This window comes from Pseudopipra pipra, chromosome 12 (assembly GCF_036250125.1).
Source record: "Pseudopipra pipra isolate bDixPip1 chromosome 12, bDixPip1.hap1, whole genome shotgun sequence".
Classification (NCBI taxonomy): Eukaryota; Metazoa; Chordata; class Aves; order Passeriformes; family Pipridae; genus Pseudopipra; species Pseudopipra pipra.
In genome coordinates this window covers 17,998,689-18,026,217 of record NC_087560.1, presented here as the reverse complement: position 1 = coordinate 18,026,217, position 27,529 = coordinate 17,998,689, and the positions used below count along the sequence as shown (strand labels likewise).

At 43.7% G+C, this 27,529-nt stretch overlaps 1 protein-coding gene across 1 annotated transcript in view; it reads left to right on the top strand.

Annotated features, from left to right (window-relative positions):
* The window catches only part of ADAMTS17 (ADAM metallopeptidase with thrombospondin type 1 motif 17), a 164,207-nt gene that overhangs the window by 58,170 nt on the left and 78,508 nt on the right, over positions 1-27,529 (top strand). Inside the window, exons 8-10 of the mRNA XM_064669150.1 lie at positions 1,262-1,367; positions 20,257-20,397; positions 21,659-21,809. Of these exons, the coding sequence (XP_064525220.1) occupies positions 1,262-1,367; positions 20,257-20,397; positions 21,659-21,809 (398 nt within the window). The remainder of the gene's footprint in view (positions 1-1,261; positions 1,368-20,256; positions 20,398-21,658; positions 21,810-27,529) is intronic.

Genomic DNA, 27,529 nt, shown 5'->3' with positions numbered 1-27,529 from the left:
CAGAGCTGGACTTCCCCCAGGTCTGAAGTTTTACATTTGCACTCTGATAAACGCAGCTTTGTCAGCTCTGAGGGAAGAAAATAAAAAAAGAGAAAGGAAAAAAGCAGAGACTGTGTCTCCAGTGCATGGTCATGGGCTGCTCTTTAAAGGCAGCCAGATCCCAGCTACCCCTCCGTGGGAACAGTGTTCCAGGGAGGAATTACATTTCGTGTTGTCTGTTAAATAAAAATACAAGCAAATATATCCACTGTGAAAAAACTGAGAGGTGTCTGGGGAAGGTCTTTACACTTCCCTTGCTTCCAGCGTGGCAGAGGGATGTGTGGAGTGGCTGAAGGGACATTTAGGTTGCCCTGTGCCATCTGGGAATCTTGTTTTGTGTGTGCACTGAGCTGTTCTGTGGCTTTTTAGGGGCTTGTTTAGCAGTGTATGAACAAAACCCTCTGCCTTTAACCTTTGTGCCCAGCTCCCAGTGGCTCAACTGCGTTTTCCAGGTGGCAGATGAAACAAAGTCTCAGCAGCCAGTTGTCCTGAGCGTGGCCTGTGATGCCACCCCAGCATTTCCAAGTCCAGTGGCACTTTCTGAGGGGACAGTCTGGGTGCAGGAAGGGCATCTGAGGACTGTTGTTCTTCCACAGCAGAGTTTTCATGCAGTAACTTTTGAATTTCTCTTTGGCTTCAGCCTCAAACCATTTGTGGTGCCCACACAAACAGGCCTGGAGAATCCTGTGCATGGGATCAAATCCTAAATTCCACCAAGCCATGGAGGACTTCTGCCACCTCCACTGGCTTTGTGACTCACCATCAGCAGTTTGCCAGCTTCTCTGGCTCTGACACTCTTGCTGTCTTTTGAGTATGAAAATATGGGGAAATGTAAGATCTTTTCAGAGTTTCTGCTTTATTGTTTTATCCCCTGTCCCCAACTTTATTCTGAAGTTTGGGAGAACTCCATTTAAATGCTTATTCAGGATACTTCACTGCATCATGTAGTAGAGGGCATTAATGGACAAGCTTAGATGAATTTCTGAGTCAGTGAAATATATTTTTAAAACAGTGAAATATATTTTCCAAGGAAAGCAGTGAAGGTGTGTTTAACTTATTTCCTGTCTGACTAAACTCTGGACTGATTCTTCAATAGGATGATGAACAAACTACTCAGATGATTTTGTGTGCAAACTGCTCTGGTGTTTTTCTGGTTGCATTTTTTGTCATTCTGGTTGAGCCACTGATGCTGATGGGGCCATTCTCTGTATTTATGTTGCAGGAATCGCTTACCTGGGAGGTGTCTGCAGTGCCAAGAGGAAGTGTGTTCTTGCTGAAGACAATGGTCTCAATCTGGCTTTTACAATTGCACATGAACTTGGGCACAAGTAAGAACCTGTCCTTCTGTTTCCTTCTTTCCTTCTGCCCCTGGAGCACACTTTTGTTTAAAGCCAGACAAGTGCAATTACCAGTGTGGCATGTTTGTTATGATTTCATGAATCTGGCACACTGGTACCTAACTTAATTTTTGGGAGGCTCACATAAATATTCGTTTCAGCACACATAAATCTTTCCAGTTGATTTTCCCCTGTTTTCTACTCTCTCTTCTGATTCTGAGTGGCACAAAGAGGCCTCATTCTCTTAAATGATTGATGGTAATAGAGACAAATTCTGCTTTTCTTCACTGCATAGAATAGATCCATAAAACCACCATCAACTTCAAAGTCTTTGAACTTGCTAAATTTTCTCTGAAGTTCAGGTGTCTGTGTCAAGGACTTTAATAGTTAAATAGTTTGGTAATGGTTTCATCTCTGCATGTGAAGTAATCTGCTGTGACTGAAATGGTAAACATCAGTATTTTGGAAATGCCCCTAGGCATTATTATTTGATCAGTAGAAAGAAATCATATAACTTGATTTATCAGCTCAATCACACCTAAGGAACACGCTTTGAACACACGGGAAAAAACAGGAAAGAACGTGATAACCCCAAGTCAGACAGAAATGTGCAGGATGAGATTACTGGGTACTCTCTGCAGGTGACTTTGAAGACTCTTTAAAGCTGCCTGGAAATATCCCCTGGACAGAAGAAAATTGAGTGGAGGAGTCAGCTGCATCCTCCTGGTGCAGCTCATGAGTTAAGCAAAGGTCAGCTTCCCATTCCCTGCTCTCCAGGCTCAGTGTCACAGGCACTTACTCAGAATACTGAGGAGCTTTTTCCCCTTTCCATTGACATCACTCTGGTTGAACTGTGTCACAGTCAGGCTGTGTAAGGTACAGAATTAGACCAGGAACAAAGTTACACAGGGCTCAGGACTGTACCTGTGGGATTTTCAAGTGCTCCTTCCTTCAGCTTCTCTGGATGGAAGGTGGGAAATCCCACCATCATTCCTGTACTAAGGAATTGTGCCCAAGTTTTGTCTGCACCATTCTGGGCTCCAACAGTTTGTGTGCCTGTTGCATCTTCCTTTCCTGGAGTAAGGAGTATTTCACAGCTAAGTCAGAGTCAATGTAGCATGTTCAGATCCTGGCCAGTCTCATTCCATGACAATTACTTTATGGCAATGTATTTCAAAGTTGCATGGAGGATTTTTAGGTTACTACCAAAAATGACAAGACGAAAATGAATCTCCTGTTCACCCTCCAGTGACACCAAAGGCAGCTGAGCCAAACCGAGGGTGGTTTCTGCAGAAATGAAGGACATTTGGTTTTGGTTTTATTTAAATTGCATGCCAAGATGTTAAACTGAGCCTAAACTTAATAACAAATTAACCTGTGGGTAATGTTAAGGGAAATTCAGCACTCATCTTTGGATGGGCCAAGAGCAAGAGGGGAAAAATACTTGAGCTGCAGAAAATCCAGCTGTGTAAAAGAGTGAGACTGGTGTGCCCTGGTGTTTGCCAAGTTTCTCAGCAGAGCTGACAAGCTTCCTTCCAATAATGCCTTGCAAAAAAATCCCCACCATAAGTAGGGGATGTAATGCTTTCAGATACAGCTCCATCTGTGCACAAAATTGCAAACTCCATTTGCTTTTCTGAGGGCAGTTTTGGTGCTGAGACCATAATGTCCTTCCTTTCTTTGCACCTTCTGCTCCAGGAGAGGCTTAGATCCCATAGTGGGGAGAGAGAGAGAGTTCAAATGGAGAGTGCAGGTGAGGGAGGACAAATGGCAAAGGAGGCTGAATTTTCTAACAGAGCTGCCTCATGAACCACTTCCCTGAGAGAGAAAAAATGAGAACAGGCTTTGGAAATAGAGGGATTGGGAAGATATTTGAGCACTGCAGGGGTGTGGAGAGTCTTGCCATAACCATGTATAGTCAACTCCCAGTGTGCCAAATCAGAGAGGGAAAAATACCATCCCTCACCATCCAACCTGGGCGTTAAAGTCATCCCTCTGTACTGTCACCTCCCAGTGGTCTGGTTACTTATTTCAAACTGGTCAATTGACTGGTGCTTTTCTGACCTGGAGATCAACAGGATCCTTTCATTGACCTTTCAAGGTGTGAGGCCTCTCCTTATCCTTCTGGTTTTGAACTGCTGTAGGATGCTCTGAGCAGCCCTGGTTTAGCACCTCTTGTGTAAGTAGATTTGTTTTCAGACTCTACTTACAAACTTGCAGTTTTTAATTGAAATGTAAGGAAACCCACAGCAGAGATGAACACAAAGAAGCTGACATGAGCTTGAAAAATGGAAACCAAGGAAAACTAGGGGCAAGTTTCTTAATTTTAAAAGAAAATCCAATCAAAACTTACATCCATATTGGCAAAAATATAAATTTTGGAGAGCCGTAACCGTGAGCTTTACTGAAGTCTGATTTCCTTATGAGTGTAGAAAAGCTGAGATTTATTATTCTTTCCTTAAGACTAACAAATGTCTGTGGAGATCACAAGCCCAGTTTGGCATTCACAGATAGTTTCTGATGTGGACTTTGGAAAAAGTGAATGGATTACTAATTGATGTGTCAGATTCCTAATCTGCCACTAATGTCATTTGGACTGACTGCAAAAAACACTATTGCAGGCAGCTGCACTGTGAAAACATGGAGACATCATTAAATAGGTCCATTAGGAATAAATAGGTCCTATGAAAGTTCATCCTCAGGTTTAACCTGTAGGGTTGTTGTTGCTTGATGATGGGGTGAGTGACATGACTTTTATCTCTTGTATTTAAATCTTTCAATCTGTGTTGATAATTTCGGTCCATGGATGCAGAGGGAGCATCCACTTGTGTTTAGATACAGTTTTTCCTACAAAAGGATGCAGGAGAAGAATTTTGCTCTTACAAAAAGGCATTCAGAGCCTATGTGGCAAGGCTGCATAAACTTCTTCCCATACAAGACAGGACCCTCATCAAGCCTCATTCCTTTATTCAGCAGGGTCAGTAGTGGATGCCTATTAAACACACTTGAACGTAGCCACAGTTAGTTGGGTTTTATCCAGGGTTTGCTGGGTGGAGTTCTGTGTTCTGACCTACACAAAAGGAGAGACCCAGATCACAGTGGGCACTGAGGTCTTAAAAAGTACAAGGCCAAGGTCTTCATGTTATAAACATGATATGAACACTGAACACTTTCTTAGTCTTCTCTTTGCTCAACTAGCAGGGCAAGGCCATCAGTAAACTGGGATCCTGAGTGGTGCTTCCCTCCTCCTCCATGAGCTGCACCAGCGGGAAGTCAATCTGACATTCACACCCCAAAGACCACCCTGAACAACCCACTTCTAGAAAAATAGTGCCACTTCCCCCTCCCCTGGTTCTTTCTTTGTCTACAGCAGTGCCTTTGTTACCATTTTCACGTCATTCTCCCAAGAAAAAAAAAGGCAAATAAGTTTTTTAAACAAAAGCCTGGATTCATCCTTATATCCGTTACCCCTAAACGGAGCCGGGCGGGCTGCAGCCAGAGGTTTTTCAGGACAACAATGCCAGCTTTGTTGCCATTCCTGTTTCTTTCAACAGCCTCAGCTTTCCTGTTGTGGGCTGGGGGCAGGCTTGGGTGAGGAGGGAAGATTCCCATTCATGAGCTGGCGGAACCTGGCACTGCCTGGCTGGGGAGGGAACAGCCGGAGGTGGGATGGCTGGAAGCCACAACGTGTCAGATGCCCTTGAGAAAGGGAATTAAATTCAACTGACAATAAGCAAGGAACAGTCTGTTGCCAACACTCTGAAACCACATGGCCTCAAACTTGAAGCTGAAACAGATGAGGACAAAAACGAGTCCAAAGGTAAAAAGCCCCTAATGCACAAACCAAACAGCTCTGGGCTTGGAATCAGACAAGAGAAGAGTTTGGAAACAGCAGGTTTCTCTCCAGTGTGAATATTTGCTTTAGATGTTAAGTATTGATAGCTGGAGCTCGGTTAAAATTACTTTAGGGTGCATAATTATTTGCTGCATGATTAAGTATGGCCTTTGTGGTGTGTCTCAAGCAATCCTGATGTTGCAGGTAAGGGAAAAGCACTTTCTGGATGTTCCCTTTGTGGTCTGATATTTATGCTGATAGACCTGTGAATAAACTTGCCTCCCTGATCTGTGCAGTGCAGCACCAGCAGAGAGATTCATGCAAATGTGTCAGAATGTGGAAATACTGCAGGCTGAGGAGGAGCACATCCCAAAGGTGCAGAATAATGCCCTGTAACAACTGACACTGGCAAAGCCAGCTCAGCGTGGTGCAGCCATACAACTTTAATTCCTGAGAACCAAAGAGGAAATTTACTGTGCCCCTTCTTCTCCCCTGCCCTGCAGTTTATAGAGGGTTGGTCCTAATGTATTTTAAAAATGAACATTTTCGTGTGGAAGCTGAGGACCACCCCAGTAAATGGGGCCCAGAGCTGTGCAGACAGGTAGTGATGCTGAGTGCCCACTGTGCTGATAGAAACCTGTTTGTGTTTCTGGAGCAGTTTGTGTTCTGGGATTCCAGTCAGCAGTGGAGGCAGGCAGCCAAACCATGGTGATGGGGCAAGGAGAGTGGTTCTGGGAACCCTGTAGAAATGGAGGAACCTCTGCTACAACTTCTCTCATTTTAATCTGGGAATATAACATTTAGGTATGGGATGTGGGAGCTGAGAAGCTGTTTTGAAAGAAAAAAGACCAGCAACCCTCTTTATATGTTTTAGAGCAGCTCACCATAGTCTAGCCCTTGAACTCAGGGCTCTACTGATACAGGCATCTGTGTGTAGTTTCTGTCCTGGCTGACTTTAAACATTAACTCTGTTTTTCAAACAAGCTCCTACCTGAGCTGCTTTTTCTGCTCTGTGTTCCTCCGAGTTAGTCCCACTTTTATCAGGTCGGTTCTGCCCCACCTGAATTTCTGTGGAAAATTTGTCTTTGTTGCTGTTGCAGAAATCCAGCAATTCATTGCCAGGGAGCAACGTGTCCCCTGGTTACTTCTTATCTCCCAAAAGGTATGAAAACCAACATTACTTCAGTTGTAGAATCAACCATGTAGAAGCATCAAAGTCTCAGTTTCAGGGTTATCTGGACAACTTCAGTTTTAACTCTAGTCCCTCTGTCCTGCCAGTGAGGCCAGACTTCCATTCACAGGGTAGGATTTCAGCATGTGGTTAATGACTTTACCTTAACACATGCCCACAGGCATCTTATTCACTCCTGTGAATTAATGTTTTCCTAGAGAGAGACCTTGCAAAGAGGTGCCCACCTTATGGGTCTGTAGGGTAGTATCCATTTATGGATGGCTCAGGGATGCAGCCAGTGCCTGGATAAACCTCTCCAGTGGCTCTGCTGGCAGTCTGGGAGTAGATTCTGCCTTGTGGTGGGCAGCTGTGGCACAGTTCCCTCTGTGCCTGTATAAACCCTGTGTGGCTGCTCTGAGCACGCTGCCAGTGTGTTGGAACTTGCATTTGTAGCGGTGGAAAATCAAGGTCAGTTGGATCCCAGGAGGACCAGAGGCAGAGGCAATCCCATGCAAGCTTTACTTTAGCAAGCTCAGGTACCAGTGACTGTGTTGGTGCAGCAAGACTTCCCGAGTAGCTGGGGAGTTCCTGCTCCAGTATGTTCTCCTGGTGCCAGCACTCTCCACTTTAGATCCCACAGGAATACGTAGCTGTTCCAGTATATTGCAGTCTTGGGAATACTGGGAGTGACTGGCTGCTGTGTAGACATACCCTGGGGCTGGCCAGAAATGCTGGCAGCAGTCAGTACCCACCCTGGAGTTGCTAATTTTATTTTCTGCCATTTGTGTTGTAAATCTGTTGTGTAATGTCTCTCTCTCTCTCTCTCTCTCCCCCTCTCTCTGTGTGTTCCCAGGCTCCCTTTCCGTGTTCCCCTCCTTCCAGGTTTCATTCTTCCACAGATAATTACAAGCACATTTTCACAGTTAAGTTGGAGTTACAACTCCAAAGGACAAAATGGAACACTGCCTATTTCATCATATATTCTTGTACATCAGAACTAGTATGATCTAATCAAAGCAGTGATTTAATAACATATTCTGGTTTGGAGAGAGAACCAGGTATATCTGAAAATTTCAGGAGATGCTTCTTTCCCCTTTGGTAATGCACAGAGAGGTCTGTTTTAGACAAAACAAGTTATTATGTACCTAAGTAGCTTGATAGAAGAATTCTGAAAACTGTGTGCTAAATTAATCAAAAGGAAGCAGAGATTAAAGACAGATACAGTTCTAAACATATTTAAAAAAAAAAATCAGTGGAGCCTTCTGCCAGCAAGGATGGTTTAACCTGGGGAAGAGGTAGTGGTGGAGCACCACTAAACAAAGATGTGTTTGCCCAATGTAAGGCAGTACAGGATACCCAAGTAAGTTTTTTGGAGGCCCAAAAGTAGAATATCCCTTTTGTATTAACCTTATCTGGGCAAGTTGTTTTTGCAATGACAGTGGGATAGAGGAAAATCACACAAAGAAAACCAGGTACAGAAATCACTCAGAGAAAAAGAAGATTAGGGAGGAGGAATGGAGAGGTCTGAGTAGTATCATGTGCCAGACTATGGATAATGGGTCTGGTTTGGGGTGTGTTTTTTTAGTTTTATGTAAAGCTGCGAGATATTACCTGGTGCAGTTACTGAACCTGCTGATCCTGGCACGGTGGTGGGACACCTTCCCTCTATCATGAGTTTCTTTTCTCACCCTCATATCTTCCAAATTCGATAGTTTATTTAGTGTTGGAATGCAATACCATTGGAACTGGGCGTGGGAATGTCCACCTCCCGTTGCTTTTGCACTCTTGTGGGAAGCACTAGTGTGGTTCTGGGCAAGGATTTCTATGGTTTTACTCTCTGCTTTGTGAAGGATCTCTGTGTAATCCCCAGTGAAGCAACATTCCCTTGCAGTGCCTCTAATTTCTTTGTTTTTGAGCATCTTGTACAGCTTTACTTGACATAATAAAACTGCACCAAGCAGGCGGGCGACAGTCATTTAGGAACACAATTTTGGTTTAATCAATAGCTTTGTAGCTTTGCCAGCTCTGCCTTTCTTTACTGTGCTGAGTAAGCCAAGGCCATGTTAAGTAGCTGGGCTGTAATGATTTGGCAAATCTTGCATCTGCTTCCTGCTACAAGAGTTTTGGTTTCATACTCCACTGGCTTTGCTGGCAACGACCTCGTGCACCCAGTGACCCAAAACGTGGGGACAGGACAAGTCCCCATTGTGCAGCCTCTCACTCCACACCAGCACAGGAAATATTAGAGTTTGTAAGTACCATTTACCAAATAATCATTTGTTTTTATACAAGGGCAGTGATCTGGATGAAATATTTGCTTTTCCACTCGAGGTTGGGTTCCAATAGCCTGTAAGCCGTGCTGTCTGCCTGGCCTGCCGAGTTCCACAGGTTCCAGGTGAAAATGACTGCTGGGCTGGGGAAGGTGATAAATCCCAGACTGTCACTTGGAAAAGCCTTCAGTAGTAACTCAGCAGCAGTGGAAATGTTGTTGCCTCTAAAAATGTGGTTCCCTTGAACCGTTATGTCAGTGGAAGGCTGTGCCGTGGTGCAACAAGGTCGGCTGCCTCTTGGCCAGCAGTTGTGTTGGGAAATAAAATTCAGCAAAAAGAGTTTAGTAGAGAAATGAAATAAACAGGCCTGCTTTGTTCTTACTGACCCCTTTCCATTTGCAAAATCCTCCCTCCCTCAGGTGCTGGGCCTCTTCCCATTGCTGCATCCAACCCAGCAGGGAGTTTTGTTATCTACTTCTTTGCTTGAACCCCACTTTCCAGAAAAAGAGAAGTTTCCTCAATTTTCTGCTTTTGTGCTTGTTTGGGTAAAACAAATCAAAGCAAAAGGAATCTGATCATAGTGGTTTTTTCTCACTTACTTGAAAAGTTTCCTTCCTGCTGGACTCTAATTAGCTCAGGGAGCTGAGCCTTAAAAATGAGTATTTTTTACTGTACCTTCTTTCTCCGCTCCAGATCCCACTGAGACACTCATCTTGTACACCAGGTCTTACCCACATATGGGACAGTTTGACCTTTTAGGAATTTCTGATGTCCACCCTCTGGTAGCTGTTTCTCACCTGCCAGTGACAGTCCAAATCCTGCCTGGCTCTTCTCCCTGCTTCCCACTGGGATCCCTTCCTCCCACCCTGCTGCTTGTCGGCATCGCCCCAGAGACAGATAATGAGGTGGCAGGTTTCTGATCTAGGTTTGAAATGTTCATTTTAATTACACACAATAAAGCTGGACAGGATAAAGAAATGCTCCCTGGAAGCAGTTTGCTTCTCAGTTTAGGTAGTCTCTGTACTTAGGAAGAGTATCTTTCCTTCAAAGGAAAAGCACAGCTTCCTTTCTTCCCCCTGAAAACACAACCGCCAGCACTTTTCAATGGGGGAATTCTTTCCTGTCTGGTTCCTCCTTTATCTCAAGTAAAGCTGCTTGCTGTGTAACACTGCTGTGTGACATGGGATAGACTCAGCCAAGGAAGGCAGAACTCTTCCCTAATATCCATCATGAGCCACCACAGCCAGGAGTGGTCAGATGGTGATAAAAATGCAGATTTGACCACGTTCAGTAGCTTTAAAGTAATGCAGCCAACTGGGTTTTCCTGCAGGAGCACTATAATAATGACTTTGTTGTCTGCTTTTCTACTGGTGTGCACAGTCCTCCCATCTGTTCATGTGAAGTGTCATCATCTCCATTTGGTTTATTTTTCTACCTCTTTCTCAATTATTTTACCTTCTCGGTACTAATCCAGATATGATCCTGAGGCTTCTCTCCATTCAAAGAAAAAGCCCAACTTGTTTGTTTAGGAAAATATATTCATATTTACTTTTTATACCTGAAGTACTGCCATTCATACCTGCAGGTCATTCTGAACTGTTTATGGTGTGTGTTGAAGTAACTTTGCAGGTTTGCCAGGTGTGTTAAATGAGCAGAATCCCATGAGAAAGCTCAGACACGGCCCCCAGAAAGCTGCCACCAGTTAAATGATATGCACCCTGCACCTCTTATCAGCTAAAAACCCTCTAAAGAGGTATCTTCTTATGAAGATAACAAACTATTTTCCTTTATCTGTAATTTGTCTTCACATCAACACGTTCAAGCCAAAGTTATTCGAAGCAAGTGTCTCTTTTCAAGTTACTTTTTAATTTCCTCATGTCACTCCCTTAGACAATATGAAATCAAACTTAGCCTTGAGGTTTATAGGCAACCAGGCACACCCACTACCTAAAGAATTTCACTCCAGTATCGGTCTGAACATATCGTTTCCCAATTGCTTTGATACCAAGCCATAATTTGCAACATTCCTGTTTGATATTGAGTCTCTCCCTGCTGATAAAAGGAGTGAGACTGAGATAGCTTCCTGAACTTTTCAAATCATTTATGAACAGCCAAGGCCAGATGGTTCTGGTGTTATAAATTAATTTCCCAGCTGCACCATTATGAAAAATCCCAAGAGTTTAGGGAGCTGGTATACGGGAGTACCACTACCAGAAATAGTTTCCCTGAGGAAGGGGAGCACTCCTGAGTGGTGGAAGTGACTGTGACAGGGATACCACTGAAAATGCCATGTCCTTAAAGCAAATGTCTTCAGCTGAACTACTGCAGACTGATCTACTGCCTGAGAACAACTGCAAATCATGGAATTGGATCGTGCATTTCCTGTGCAACTTTTTTTTCTAGGCAGTTCTGGTGGTTTTTTTGAATCAGTAAAAGGGGGTCACATAGAATGGATTTTTCTTGCACTGAACCTGTGAGCCCACAGTGATTGACAACCTGGACCAGGAAAGAAGAATAAAAGAAAGAGGATGAAAAATATTTCTGTGAAAAGGACTTCTGCTGCTCTGGGAACCATGAAACACATCCCCACTGGCTTGTCTGGGGCTGCACAAGACTCAATGCTGATAGAATTTATATATGCTACGGTTACTTCACACCTCTTTGTCTCTTGATGTTGGCCATCTCCTCATTCCCAGCTCCAGGAATGGAGAATTCATCTCCCAGTGTGGGGAAGGCAGCCAGCATTCCTGACTCCTACAGTGCATTCCCCAGGCTGTCCCACTTCCCCAGCTCTCAGCAGTGGGTGGCTTCCTGATGGGGCAGAGTGTGGGACATCTGTGCTTACTTGTGTTGCACATATTTGGCAAATATTCCATTTCTCCCTTCTCTTTGATTTTCTTTTAAGGGTCTCTCGTTCTTCATCTCTTCATTCAGGTTTGGTCATTAATGCAGTTGACTGGAGGCTTTCACTGGTTTCACAGGAGTTTTGAGAAAAGTGCACTCAAGTGATTGCACACAAGAGCTTCCCCTTGGGTTGCTGACACTGTGAGTGACAGAGCTGTCAGCTGCTCACTGAGCTTTTGTCTCTCTTGCCTGGTGGGTGGGAAATCCCACCCAGCTATCCCAGGGTTTGGTCTTTTTTTTTCCACCCTACAATTTATATTCCCTTTTCATCCTCTGAGGAAATGCATGTCACATTTTCAGAAGGTCTCGTTCTCACCCACTTCAGGCAGTGCTGAAAGCAAGCAGCTTGTTACCCTTCAGCATGTTAGCTCTGGGATGCCCCGGGGTGCTTTCCAAACACAAGGAGCCACAGATGGAGCACAGCAGCCTCTGAAATGAGCAGTTGTTCTCTGCCCACCGCTGGTTCATTCATAGTCATTGTGCTCCTTCTGCAGCAATTCCCTCTTTTCTGAAAGCAAACTGAAGCAAGTGAGAAGGAGAGAATTTTTTACGTCCAAGAAGTGGATTAAATCCTGAGGAGGGTGAGGAAACAGCTAAGTACATCCATTCTCTTGGGGATGTTATCCCCTGGCCTTCAGATAACTTTATTATTACTTCAGGGTCACAGCTCAACTGTGATCATGACAAGTAGCCAGTGTGAGACAAGTGATTCCCAGTGATCCATGTTTTACAATGAGTGGTTTTTGATGTATCTGTGTTCACTTCTTCGACAGGGATTGAAGGAATTAAAGCAATCCTTGACTCCCTCTGATGCTGTTGTGTCAGAAACCTGCTGTGTGTTGTTGACATGTATCAAAGCATCTGAAAGGGTTTAGAAATGCTGAGCATCTGGTTGGATGACTGCATGGAGATGGGATAGTGCTTTAAGGAAGTGAAGGGGCCAGGAGAGATTTATATTAGATGCTACATGGGACTTGGAAAGGAGTGATTTTTGAGATCAGTAAGAAGAAAGGTGTTTTCCTGAGGTGATGCTACTTCTTCAGTGCTGAGTTTCTGCCAAGTTTATTTGTAGATATATTGATCAACTTTAGCTTTTTCTAGGACTTTGTATTTGGTGGGGCACTCCTTTTTTTTACCACATGGTAAACTGCCCCCTGCAGCCTCAGAACCTGCAAGCTCTTACCAGAACACTGTGAAGCTTTTGCAGGAACAGGTTTCTATGCTGGGGCCACATCCCACAAATCAGAAGCAGTGGAGGCAGGCCATGGGAATGGCAGGTGTTCAGTTGCACTGCAGCTGGATTCCTTCATCTCACCAGAGTTCTTGGAATACATCAGGCAATGCCTGCCCTGCTGTGAATTATCCACTCTGGGAAAGGGGCAAGGGTGAGAGAGAGAGAATTCCATGGGCAAATGTCTGCAGGAAAAAGGAGTCAGTAATGTGAACATTTATTGCTGGGGAGAAGATCGCGGGTGATTCACCCTGTTCTTCATGGCCTTTGAAGAACAAACTTTGATCAAACCGTAAGAAGGACTGACATTGATGCCAGTGGGCTTTGGCCAGTTCTGTATCCAGGCAGTGTGGGCAGCAAGCTTTTGGATAAAATGTGTGAGTGAGAGGCCACACTGCCCATCCCTGCCATGTCAGGCTCCATGTGCTATCTGTCCCTTGAGGCACAGGCTCATACTTGCTGCCTTCCAGATTCCAGGGCAAAAGAACTAATTCTTTTTAAATGAAAACCATATCATAAAGGGCTGGGATCTGTCCTGCAGCTGAACAAACCCCAGCTTTCCACACTGTTATTCACCATCGTGAATAACACGTGCTGAATAACATGGTGTGTTCCCACTCGCTGTTGTTGACTTCTTGGCTGCTTGATGAGCAGATAACCATATAAAATATCTGGTTACTTCATTATTGGAGAGTGACATAAACTTGGTTATGAAAACAAGAGTCCAGTAGTCATGGCTCCCTTTAGATATTGTCTTTCCTGATTAAAAAAATCCCAAAAGTACAGCACCCGTCCTGAACGCCCCTGTTCTAGATAACACATGGACACAGTGACCAGCTTTGATTACTTCACATGCTTTAAGCAGGGTCATCTCCCTCTCTTCATCACAGCTTCCCAAAGTGCTTCTGACAGCTTCTGGAATAGTTGAGGTGCATTTAAGAAACAGTGGTTACATGTTTGAAAAACACAAGGTGAAGAAGCCTGTTTCCCATTAAGCCAAGAGCCTCGGTGGCTGCTGGTTTTGTAAGAAGGTTGCACAAGGTGTTTCCTTGCCTCCTCCCTCGGCCTGAGCTCAGCTCACCTCAGTGTTTCCTCAGGATTTGTTAGTTTGCCCTTCATCCAAGCCCCACTTGGACCCCCTCTGACCCCTCTGCCTCTCTTGGGTTGCTCTGCAGAGGCATCACCTTCCTGTGTCTCTCTCTCAGACTTACTGTCCTCACTTTGCACTGCAGCTCCAGTTACAATTCCAGCTCTAATGAGCACTCCCACTTCACTCCTGCCTCTGCTGTGCCTTTATTCTCAACTGGATGGAAACCTCATAACTTGCAAGATACCAGCATTTTATATTGGAACATTAAACATGTTGAACCAGTTCAGAATAGGCATCTTTCCAGTGGCACAGCTTCAATTTCAAACATTAATAAAAATTCCTAACATTGAACTCAATTTTGGACCGGACGGCTCACGGGCTGATGATGTGGTGGATGGTCTCCCACTCCTGGTTCCAATCCAGGGGCAGGAGCTGCTGGGAACTGTTGATGTACCTTCTTTTCTTAGTGACCTGGATTGATTCGAGTTTAATGGCCATGTTTGATATTCTCAGCTGTCAACCTGTGTAACCTCCTTCCATACCGACATCTTCCTTTGTGGTTGATATTTGATGGACTGTAGAGACAGAACTCCCTTCTCAGGCCTGATAGGAATTGGGAGGGGGGAGGAATGTTGTCATTCAGTTGTGTCCTTCATATGGACAAACAGATGGCATTTGTGCCCACAGCATGTCTAAATAGCAGTCCTTCCGTGGGGCACTGTCATCCTGCCCACACTGAAATGCCAGAGTGGATAAATTACAGCTCCCCTTCTCCCTCCCCTCACCCTCTGTGAGGATGTTGTCCAGTCTGCCCTCCCTTTGCATTTATATTTCTCCAGTGGGGTTTAGAAAGAAATCTTGTGCTTAATCCTGGCTCTGCAATTAATGCTGGATTACTTGTGGGTGAGTCATGGCAAGCTGGGTCACAGGGAATGGCTTCTCTCCTGTTCCCTTTTGAGAAGGTCAGTGGTGACGTGCCCTGGTACTGCCTGTAGCTCACAGCAATGCACTGTTCCCCCACAGAAATGGAGCCTTTAGGAGAACATTTGTTCCAAACACAGGTAGAGAAAACATGCTTTCCAGCAAACAAATATCAGCCAAGAATGTAAAAACCTTTGTGGCCTCAACTTTTCACTTGGAGCGTGAGATGTCACTGCCTTCTCCTGTCCCCCTCTGTATTTGGGACAAGGCTGTGATGGGCTCTTTGCTCAGTTCTCTGAGTCTGTGTTGGTCTGAAGGGGTGACCCCAAGGACCTCTTCCTACTTAATGTCTTGCTGAGCTTATCCAGTTACAACCCTTTATGAGTTGGTTCTTTGGGAAGAGAAAGACTCTCCTTTGGACTTCTGTCTGTAGAAGTGAGAGACATCCCACTGTCCTCATTTCCTTGGTGTCCTCAGTGCCCTTTGGAGAAATGGAGACTGAGGTAAGTGCAGTTGTGTGGAGAGCAATCAATTGTGTGCTGAGCTCATGTTTAATAAGCAGCTGAGGTGACAGCCAAGTCACCTTGGGCAGCTTGGTAGCCGTGAGTGTCACTCCTTTCTAAAGTGATCCAGTGCTTGACTCACCCCTGAATTGTTTGCAGACAAATGGCATGGTTTGACTGTCAGAGGGAGGTGATGGAAAAGGCCATTCTACCAGCCAGCTGAAGTGATTATTTGAAACAGAGGGATTGCAGAACCTCCTGGGTGTGGTTTTTTCAGGCTCTCCCCTTCATACTTTTTTTTTTCCGCTTGCTACCCTTTTTCTAAAGAAAAGCTCTTCTTTTACTGCTGATGGTATTTTCTGTAGAACGTGCCTCTTGTCCCTACTTCACAATCTGTCCCCACCAGAGGGGGAGTGTATGATAATAGTCTTGGGGATTTCTCAAGTGTTCTCTTACCAGCCACCAAGTTCCAGCTGTTGGAAAAATTTTTAGCATCTCCTCCATCAGTTTCCCCCAGCCCTTGGCCTTATCCTTTCACTCGGATTTGGGGCTTTTAGTAGGAAACCCATCAAGAGTCGTAGTGATTCTGATGAAGGTTTGTATACATGACCTTGAGGACTTGGAGGTGCAACACACAGTGCATTGAAGGCAGTAGGAGGCTTTCCACAGGCTTTGGTGCACTTTGGCTCAGGCTTTTGAAGAATAACAGGAAATATTGGAAAACTGCACCAAGGGTAAACAGAGCAGTTTAGTTACATTAACTGTCTAGAGGAGAAGCTCCGCTAATGACTGAGACAAACAAAGCAAGTGCAGTGGTTTAGCATTGCTGTGGGAAAACAAGCGGCTGATAATTGCTGTTAGTTTAAAAGAGTTACACAAGGAATTGGCCAGCTCAGGCCCGGAGAGTAATTCTGGCATCCTGACCCAGTTCTGGGCGCTGCACAGCCGCTGACGGGGGAGCATGTCCTGGAAAGGAGCACAGACTGCAGGGAGGCCAGAGGCTGAATGCTGTGTTTTATTCATAGCATTGCTACTCTAAAGTCTTCTTCTCCAAAAAAATGCATCAGAGAGATCTGTTGTTGCTGCCTCCCTGTGACTCCTGATAAGGTTTGCCTTGCTGTGATTATGTTAACAGTCAGGACTCACACGGGTCAGCCAGCTTGTTTCTGGACTCACATATGATGAGCAACAATAAATAGGCTGCAAGGACTCCTCTGGTGAGGCCGTGGTGTCTTTGACTAGTAACCAATGCATTATTTATATTTGGAAAGAAGCTGGAGTGTGAAACCAGATCCCAGGGTGCTTACTCTGAATAAATATTGAATGAAAGGAGTTTAAGAGCTGAGGTCTGAGCTGTCCTTGTTTGCCTTTGTGGAATGTCATTGTCTTCAGGAGGAGAATGTGAGGAACTGAAGGCTGAGATTTACCTTGGGGTTAGAATGGAGGAGTGACTGTGGTAGTGACAGCACGGAGGGACTAGTCCTGCTCATCCCTCGTGGCTCTGCTGGCTTTGTAAAGGATAAGAGGCAGCAGCACGTGTTTGTGGTTCCTGGTAAAATGGACAGTTTTGGCTGGGAGAGCACAGAGGGCAGTGGGTCTGCAGGGCAATGCAGTGCTGTTTTGACATTCCTACTTCTAATCTAAGAGCTTTTCCTATCAGCTCATTATTCAAGTTCTGTTCATGAAAGAATAGAACTCCTTCCTAAGGCAGAGTATTTCAAGAGACTGATTACCTGCTTCTAATTCCATGTGAATTCTGAATAGCAGGTAAGATTAGGGGATCACAAAGGAAATGCAAACTCCTGATTCAGCATTTGCACTGCTGTTTAGGACAAACAAATACTGCTGTGTCCCATTTATTTCTGTTAAAAGGAGGGGGGCTGTTCATTAGTGAAAGGAATCAGCGTGGCATTGCATTTACTACGTGTAGAAAAACCTGGCCCCTTTGATGTAGCTGGAGACCCTTGAACTTCAGAAAAGAATGTGTTAGCATGCTAGAGTATGCCTGAGTCCTGCAGGTCAGTTAATCCTTTTCTCAAGTGAGTCATTGTAAGGTAAAGTAGATGCTGAGAAAAGTTCTACATTGCCAATTAAAACAGGCTCCAAAGGTGTTGCTGGTTTCAGTCTACCAGAAACTCATCACTGAGGGGCCAGGAGGGGCTGCCTGTGTACCTTGAGTCCAGATCCTAGGCTAATATAAACTGGCTTGGTTCTCTGGATTTAGCAGAGCTCCTTTGCTTTATTCCAATAAAGGTATTCCTTTCAGACACAATTCCTTTATGCTTATGAGTTTATGACTTTTTAAAGGATTTCTGTTAAGAAACCTGGAATGGTTCGGGAAGGTGTCGATTTCCACACATGTAAGAATTGAACAGATTTCAGAAGAAGCCTGTAAATAACTGGAACATGAGTTCTGACTCAGTCTTTATAGAGGATACATTTTATCTGCCTCAGACCCCCCTGCAAAATCAAAGCTGAATAATGACTGGCAGCCTCAGCATTTCTCCCAGGCACAGACCTTTTGTGAGGTCAGGTTTAAAATAAAGTTAAGGACAGGAATGTACTGATTAGTAGCTGCTGCCCTTGTTGTTCACCAGCAAAACCCCACTTTCAGCGTGTTTAACAAAAAATATAATTGAAGCTATCAGAAAGCTAAGGCATTTCTTAATGAACAACCCTAGACCAAACACTATTGTTTTGTGGAAGGGATAAAATCAAGGAGCCTAAACCACTTGGGAAGTCAGGAAGATGATTTGTTTTCACCCCTTTGAAGTGGAACAGCTGATGTGCTGACCAGGAGGCCGTTCAGGAAGCTGTTGGAATGGGGTGGCTGCCAGATCCCGTCCCACAGGAGCCTGGACAGAGCAGAAACCTGAAGGACCCAGCTTTCAGCCTCAGCACTGGGGCAAGCACAAGGCAGACAAGCTGCAAGAAACCTTGGAAACCTCCTTGTCTCATCTCCATTAGAAAAGTTAACAGGATTGCTGCATGCCCAGGAGCCTTCTAAACTGGCATTTCATGGCAAACTTCCCTCTGGAAGATTTCCAGCCAGCTTACATACCTTACTCATGGTACTGAGCCCTTCCTGTCCTGACTTTTAGGAACAGGATCTTTAGATGGGCTTGTTTGCATTGGAGGAATACTGCTGGAACTTCCTTCCTAGCATGTGAAGAGTTTTCTCTGTGTGCAGAAACAACGTGGGTAAAATATTTGGAGTGAAATCCAGGCTCCACTGAAGTCAGTGGCAAAACTCCCGTTCACTTCAGTGGAGCAGGAATTTCACTCTCTACTGTTTTGAAGTTGGAGCTACTAATAGACTGTTAGATTAGTCCTGCATGCATCAAACAAAATGTGCTTGATGTGAATGTTTCTGCTGTGTTCAAAACCCACAAAGGTTTGAAAACAAGAATAACTATGAGCTTCTGAGTCAAAAAATTATATTAAATGTAGTTTTGCTAGAAATAATAATGTCCCTGGAGATAAACCTAAAATAATAGACTGCACTGTATAATCTTCACTTTAAGTTAAAAATAGCAGAGATGGTGGTTTAATCTAAGCCATAATTATCAAACTGCTGAAGCTGGTTTTTGGTTCACTGCAGCTAGAAATGGATGTCATGTTTGGGCTTTGAACAGTCAAGCCCCACACCTGGAGAGAAGCAAAGCCAAGAGCACAGTCAGAAAACAAACAGGAGCCTCTGATTTACAGAGAAGTAGCACAGATTAAAGAGTCCAACTCCATATGTAAAGGTACTGCCCTGGCTTGCTCCAGCCAGCCAGCTGGAGACCCAATGAGTTCCTGTTAATCTGTGTTTTCAGCCCCAAACTGGTGACATTTTGCTAGAAGGTGACACTGGCCCTACAAGACACCTTTTGTCTGAAACTCATCTTCCGTTTCCTCTTGGAATTGAAGGAGGACTGTTAGTGTTTCAAACAGTTACTGCTCTGCAAGATTCTAAGAAAGGGGTTTAATGATAATTTCAGGGCAGGATGGAAACCCTTTAACCTTTCACTGCCAGGCACCGTGGGATGGGCTGAGTGTAGGACTGAGTCAGGCTTCTGACATGGCACTGACACAGGAGGTGAACTTGGTCACCTCATTTATCCCTGTTCACAAAGGCTGACCTGCAGCAGACAAGTCTCACCTTCCTGTAGAGTCAACAGAGGTTTATTCTGAGCAGGATTTGGTGCAGCAGCCCCATTCTGTCCTTGCTGGGATGGGCACGGGGCAGTCTTGGTGCTTTTTTGGACAGTGCTTGGAGAAATGGGGCGTGATTCTGCCTCGGGCTCCAATCTGAGCACTGCTGTTCCAGAGTCAGAGGCTAATTCAGGTTGGAAGGGCCATTGGAGACCATCTGATCCAGCCACTGCTCAAAGAAGGATCACCTTCAAAGTTAGATGAGAGACTGTACAATACTACTGATTTAGAAACATGTTTTTCCTAATGGTGTATTCCAAATTCACACTGACAAAACAACAACATTGGCCCATCTCTGGTATTAATTTTGATCATTCCCTCAATGTGATTATAGGGATCATATCCACTAGATTTGGGAAAGCAATCCCAAATTTTCAATAGATATTACCTTCAATATTCTAGCAGATTTCCTTCCACTGGGCTGCATCACTTCTGCAGGTCACATCTCGTGAACCTCAAATAGTTTCACATTTTCTGGTAGAAAAGTCCATAAGAAGCCCATTTTAAAGTTTCAAACACATAAACACTAAACCCCTTGTGAAATTAAGGCAACAGATAACCTAAAAGAACCTGTAGTTTACTTATATTTATTAATTTAACAGGTGCCCAGAGCAGTGGGTGAAAGATTGTGTGTTATATGTGCAGCCTGGTTTCGAGCTGTTAATTGCTAAGAGTATAATTACTAATTGCAATGGGAAATGAGAAACCCACATCATAACTTGATAGATTTTTTGTCCTGTTTTGTTCTCCTCCAACAGCATGGGGATGAGCCACGATGATGACCACCAGCCCTGTGCAGGGAGGTCCCACATTATGTCTGGAGAGTGGGTGAAGGGCAGGAACCCCAGTGACCTTTCCTGGTCTTCGTGCAGCCGTGACGACCTGGAAAACTTCCTAAAGTAAGGATTGTGCTGAGGATCAAAGATCCTGCAAGGCAAAAATGCAATATGTTATTTGAAAGTGAAAGTATAAATGATTTTCCTTCAAAAAAAAGCGTGTGTGCATGTGTCATTAGGGTGTGCAGGTTGGATTCTGTCTCCACTACAGTCGCCCCTTTGAAACTGAGGATTGCAGAGAGGCAGAAGAATTATGTGCTGATAATTTCTTAAATATAATTCCAGACCACCTTCATTTTAGTGCCCTTCATGTTTGCAGTGACAGAAATCTGTATGTATGTAGCCTGCAGGAATCTCTGCTGGAGGATGCTGCAACTTTTTGCTGTGGCTTTTACTGCCTATCTTGTTATTAAATAGCTTTTATTTTATATTTTATTTTACCTGGAGGTAATTCTGATATGTTTTCTCACTCTTCAGTGAGTGTTGGTCTAAAATGGTCCACTATAAACTTATTTTCCACTGTTTCAGCTCATCATATTCAACAATTCAGGAAGGACTTCTGTCCTGATGCTTCTTAACTCTCATGTACACTGGAATTGTCTGAACTCTGCGACTGGGCTCTTAAACCTACAGTGCAGCTCTCTGACAAACAGTTCCTGGCACAGTGGCCAGTGCTTTTGTTGCTAAGAATGGGTTCAGCATGGAAAATTTCCCACTCTAAGGGTTAGAGGTGGCAAAGAAAGGAAAATGATGAAAGAAAATGGAATATCTACTGTTACATTAAAGGCATGAAGTTGAAAAAGAAGTTGCATCTGAACTCACCTGGTTGCATCTGGTCCCTGAGATGGGAGAGATGACAGTGATATTCTAATTTGTAAAAGATTGTTGTGAAGGCAAAGAGAAAAATCTTTCCTTTATGCCTGTGATGGATAAGAAAAGAAGTCAAGGGCTCAAAATTCAACTGGGCATATTCAGGTGAGACGTGACAGAAGACTTTTTTGCTGTCACTGTCAGGCTTGTGAAGCTTTGGGCTGGATAACCTCGGGGCAGAACTGAGTCTCCATGAGATTTCTAGGAACAGTTTAGATGAATGTTTAACCCAGAATGTTGTGAATGTAGTCTGTTCTGCCTTGGGGTTTGTGGATAAGGGTGAATTCCCAAGGACCCTTTTCAATTATTTAGAAGCTTCCAGATATATAGTGGGAAAAATCTCCACTGTTCCATCCGATTAAAGAGAGGACAGCAGCTTCTCTGCAGCAGGGATCTAACACTGCAGTTCAGAGGTGTTTTCCCTTAAAAGGCTCTGTAATTCCTGCCCTCCCAGGTCCAAGGTGAGCACGTGCTTGCTGGTGACAGACCCCCGGAGCCAGTTCTCCGTGCGGCTCCCTCACAAGCTGCCGGGGATGCACTACAGCGCCGACGAGCAGTGCCAGATCCTCTTCGGGACCAACGCCACCTTCTGCAAGAACATGGAGGTAAGAGCCCGTGGGCTGGACCTGGAAACAAGGTGGGAAGTGGAAATAAAGCTGTCAGGCACCGAGGGAGAAAAGAGATCTGTGCTTTCCTCAGCGCTGCTTAGCGGGAGTTGCGGCGTGTTCAGCGCTGCTGAGAGAAAATCAAACCCCCGCTGACCTCCCTGTCAGCAGCACATTCGGAGACACTTCTCCTCTTTTCCCCACACTGCCCTTGTTAATCTCCTAAAGCAGACCCAGAAAAGCTGGTGTTTGCACTTTGTTCCCTCCTGACACTGTTTTGCTGAAATACTCAGCAGAGATTGTTTTCCTGGAAGTTCAGCTGAGGTGAAAGCCTCTCCTCACAAGAGTGCTTGGCTCCTTTCACAGAGTCAGCTTAGATGGCTGTCTGGATCTTTCCGTAGACTTCACCTTCAGACCACTGCAGTGCTCTTAGGAGCTGACTCTCAACTCTGTGCTGAGAAAATATTAGTATCTGCTTGTTAGATGAGGCCATTTAGAATCTTGTGCAGAATCCTGTGTATTTTCTAAGCAAAATGATGTTTAATCAGGATTCGGGTGCAGCGTGGCTTATATCACGTAGTTGGTTGACAAAACAGAAACACTGCTTGTTGGTGTCTCTGGAAGTAGGTTGTATTTGAGATGAGGCTGTGTGACATGTCCTCTGGAATTTAGACAGCTAAACTTTTCCTAAGGTCTTTTTATTCTGAGCATATCTTACCTGCATCCCACTTTAGGCAGGGACTGGGGATGAGCTTCCTTCCAGTGTGGCCTTGGAGATACCCAGAGGAAAGTCATGTAGCACTGTGTTGGGTCACCAACATCCCCTCCTTTACAGACAGGCAAGAAGCAGCCAAGTTTCTTGCTGTTTTTAACTGGCCATTTGTCTTCTTCAGTTGTCCCTCATTCCCACTCTGAACAAGTCTGGGATCTTAGATCAGTGTTAGGAAATAAAACAATAATCGCCGATAACTGGGGGTTTCTAAGTGCCAAATTACTAAAACTGTTGGACACATGCAAGTCCTGGGAACGTGCTCTTAGTTTCACATTAGCTGTTTTATTTATTTTGGATTTGGAAACTAGCTAATATAAAACAATAAGAAAAGAATCTGGATGGGTTGTATTTCCCAGCTCCATCAAGAAAACGCAGACCACCAGGACTACTGTACTGGAAGGAAAGTGGTGTAGGTCTGTGGAGAAAACCCCAGATCTACCCAGCATGACTCAAGTTCTTCCACTTGTGTGGGTGTCACCCAGCTTGACTGCTGTTGGAAGAGATATTTGCTATTTCCCTTCTTGGGATGAAAAAACATTCTGTTTCTGGATATTCCAGTGCCTAATGAGAATGTCAGCCCACTGGTAGGTGGTCAGCCTTTCTCACACACAAATTGCATGTCCAGTCTGGAATTGCTTCAGGGACATGTTGTTTGCCAGAATAAGGTGCCAAGAGGCACAGTTCTGTAAGATACAGACAGCAGGTGTTTGTGCCTCCTAAGATTTTTCACCAGTCTTATTATTTGACACCTTTAGAACACAATGAAAACTCTGCTCTTTTGCTTCATCACTCTCTTTAGTGTCTCCCCAAGAAAGGCATATTTTGTGAGGACTTCAGTACTTTCTAATGAAAAGCCTTGTAGAAGTTCAGCAGATTAAAACCAATTTGCAGTCATTTAGAATTATTTCTGTTGCAGATGTGCATTGAAAGTGAGCATTCACCCTGTGAAGCCTTGGATCAGTCATGTCACGTGCCATTCATTTAAGTAAATATTTGCATCCTGTTACGCTGCTCTGAATTGGCTTTTGAAGGCAATGAAAGGAAATTCTTTAGAGGAAATGATCACTTTTGATTTTTAAACCTCTCAAGTTTGTGTTCTTTTCACCTCTGTGTTTCTCAGGCCTCATCTGCACAGTGCTTGTATCATAAGTCTCAAAGCTGTCTACAAAAATATGAACCAAAAAAAAAATTGGCACTGGTCACTGGCATTAGCTGTAGAAATTACTGGCAAATACAGCTGTCTCCTCTTCTAGCCAATGGTAATGTGGTATTTTTAATTCAATAAAGTATTAAGAAAATCCAAATGTAAAAGCAATAAACATTTGACAGTAAATATTTGTTACAAAAAGGAAATAAACTTCAGGAAATGAGCCTGCTCAATCTTTTTATGATTACATGTGTCTACTGCCTATTTTCTTATATAATAAAAGAGCTACATTACTATATTTCTTTGGAGATAGTTGAGCTCCATAATTATGTCAGGCAAACTAGAGGCCCTGTGTTCAAAAATGCCATGCACTTTGGTTTAGAGCAAATTTCAGAGATTAGATGATTCCAAAATTTCAACAAACTGCAGAGGCTTTCTGTGCAGTAAAGTCTCTCCTTTAAAGGCATCAAAGCCCAAATTTTTGAAGGAATGTAACCTCCTTTGCCTTCACAGAGAGTCAGGTGCCTGAATGCTTGGCAGCTCCTGGACCTCCAACACCGCTCCAACCAGATAGTTAATCTGTGAATATTCACCCTCATCTGAATATTTGGGATTGCATCCCCAAAATTCTTCTTCCATTTTGTTTTTAATGATAACTCAGATGCCCTACAACAAAACTGTAGCTCTCAGAAAATGCTCAGTTTGCCAAACGAGCCGTCCTGCAGCTGCTCTGCTCCGAATGTGCAGAACAGAGATCAAAACGTCTGAGGAGGGCTCAGCTTTACATACACTGAACCTCCTGACAGTCCTTCTTCCTTTGCTTGGACACTGCATCTACATTTTAATACACTAAAATTTTAAAAAATGAACTAATTAGCAGAGTGAGTGTGTGATAGTCAGAGGATTCGTAGCCTGTTGTAATCTGTGACCTCCAAGGTGTGTAATTTAGGGTCTGGTTCTGTAACATCAGTGTTAGGTCAGATTTACTAGTGCATGTCACCTTTTTGAGGAGCTGTGAATCAAGCTTTTAGGCTGGATGTTTGTAAGACAGGGAACAATCAATTTTTCAATTTTTATTTCTTTGAGAAGCACTGTTTCTATTATTACACAGTATGAATAATAAATGGCAAGATAACCTGCCAGGCCCTTGAGGGAAGACAAGTCCCTTTGGGTGTGTGCTCTGCTTATAGTTTAATTGCTTTGAGATGAATCCAGGTGCCTGGTTTTGGATTAACTTTACCCTGAGTATTGCATGGATAAGTCCTTACCCACCATCAGGAAAGCAAAGGTTTCCATGGCTCCATGGAAGAATTAGTTTTGATCTGAGGAACTGGATAAGTTAATCTTTCCCATTGTAAATGTCAGGCATTATCTGATCCATGTAAATACTTATCTGTCAGGATTTAAAAATGTGCTTCTGCCATGCCAGGCATGCTGCCTGCTTCCAGCCATGCCCCTTGCAGTGCCAGGAGAGCTTTGGCCCACCCAAGAGGTTGCACAGGGATCTTTATTTTGAGGGAGACAAGTTGCTTTTAGCAGGAATTAAATAGATGACTGTGTCATTCTCAAGCTCTGAGCAACACCAGGATAATTGTGGAAAAAGCTCAGCAAGAATGCACCTTTGACACTACAAAGTGCATTATCAGTACCCCCCAAACTCCAAGATCTTTGGGGATTCTGGCTGCTAAACCTTGACATGAGTCCAGGGCTAACATGGAAGCAGTTGTGCAAATTACAGGCAATTCAACCTGTCTGACCTCTGTCCTTCAGCTCCACACTGTGCTATGAATCAACTATTGTGAATTCATTTGACCACTGTGAAAGAGGAAACAGAAAGTTCAACCCCAGCCAGGCAATGGAGGCTCTGCAGGGAGCAGCAGTTAACTCTTTGCTTCCCTGGATTTATTCCGAGAGGAAGAGCAGGGGTGGTTTATGCTGAATCTCTCGCAGAGCAGAGATGGTTCTCCACCAGAAATGCATCAAACACCTTCACAACCTGCACCAGAAATGCATCAAAACACCTTCACAACCTGCACCAGAAATGCATCAGAACACAACCATAAACTCACATGAAAAGATACCATGTGTTTAATCACTAATTTTCAGACTGGCACACCCACCAACAGAGGCTTTTGCACTGAAATCCTATTGATGGGGAAAACCAGGGATTTCTGTCTCTTCTATCCTGTGTTTGGCTTTTTGTTTCATAAGCCTTTTGGCTTATTTATTATTAACACATTTTTGCGGGTTTTTACATAACCCATATCTGTGTTTTGTTTTGAGTCAGAACTGGGCTCGGGCTGAAGTGGCTCACGGGGAGAGACCAGAATTGCTCCAAAGAGGTTTTTTTCTGAGCAGGGACACTGTCAGCTCAGATGTAACTGGGAATGAGAATTTTGACATGACACTGTTTTTAGAAAAATTAAACCAGCTTAGAATTGACTCTACTTAAGTTCAAGTTGTTTTATAACAATTGTAAGCATTTCCCAGTATCTCCAAGCTACAGAACAGGGGGGCAAAACTGATTCCAAGCTAGAGGAGACTGACTGGATTTCTGGGCTAATATGGAAAAGGAGGTGAACTAAAAAACCAAGTAAAGAAAGAGCAGCAATTGTAATGATCAGATGGATTTTATGTGCCCCTTCAGTTTTCATATTTGAGGGTGGGGTGGTGAATATAATTTAGCAATTGTGGGTCTCTCTGTGGTCTTGATCTTGCAGAGGGACTGGTGGGGTGGACCCTTGGACTCCATGCCTGGGAATCAATGGGCCTCTGTCTGCCTTTTCTCTGCAAGATGCCAAGGATGATACTGAGCCCTGTTATTTAGTAATGTATAGAATATTTACAGGAACATGGTAATTAGATTGAAAACTGATTTATCCTGAAAATAATAGGTTGCATTGTCATTTTCTGTACAACCAGGGACTTTGTCTACATAATAATACTTATAAATCTGGAAGAGGATGGGTGGGGTTTTCTTGAGCCTGGCAATTCTAAAAAAAATGAGAGTTTTTTGAGAAGTAAAGGTAACAATTTGCTTAATTGCCATAGTATAGTTTATAGTTTTCCTCATGTAGGTTGTTAGAATTCAGACTATTTTCATGTTGCCTGTCTCTGTGAAACCAAAGTGTCCTATTTCACTGCTCCTGTATGTTGCAAAAAGACGTTTTTCTCTTTCTTTTCAGTGGAAATACTTTTTATTTAAGAGAGAGAAAGAACAAGAGAGAAGCAGAGTTCCTGCCTGGGCAGCACAGCCCAGTTTACAATTATTGGAATGCTTCAGAAATTTTTGTACGTGTTTCAGTTTGGAAGGTGGTCAAAACACATTCTGGTGCAGTGGTTTAAAGGAAAATAAAAAGAGAGAGGGGAACCAAAATAAAATTATAAAAATACAACGTGGAAATTTAAGAATATAAACATAATAAACTTTTAACAATAATAGAGAGAGCTTATTAAGAATTAAACACTTGAGCTTGGCAATCTTACACTTCTTACTAAGAGACAAGGGGAGGGAGAATTAGTGTAGCCTTGTGATGTGGCATCTACAGCTAAAGTTTGAACTTAACAAAATTAGCCAAAATACTATTGAGTATCAGCCTGAAAATAGTGTATAACAAGTTTGAAGGGCATTGGCCTTCTGGGAACTTCCCATCTGCAAAACACTTCAAGAGAAAACTCCCATAATCTTCACAACCACATCTCAACAGTGTGTGTACATATCTATATTTATTTTACTGTCCCTTTCTTCTCTTTTCCCATGGCCAAGAAACAGAACCCATGATTTCATTCTTCTAATTTCCT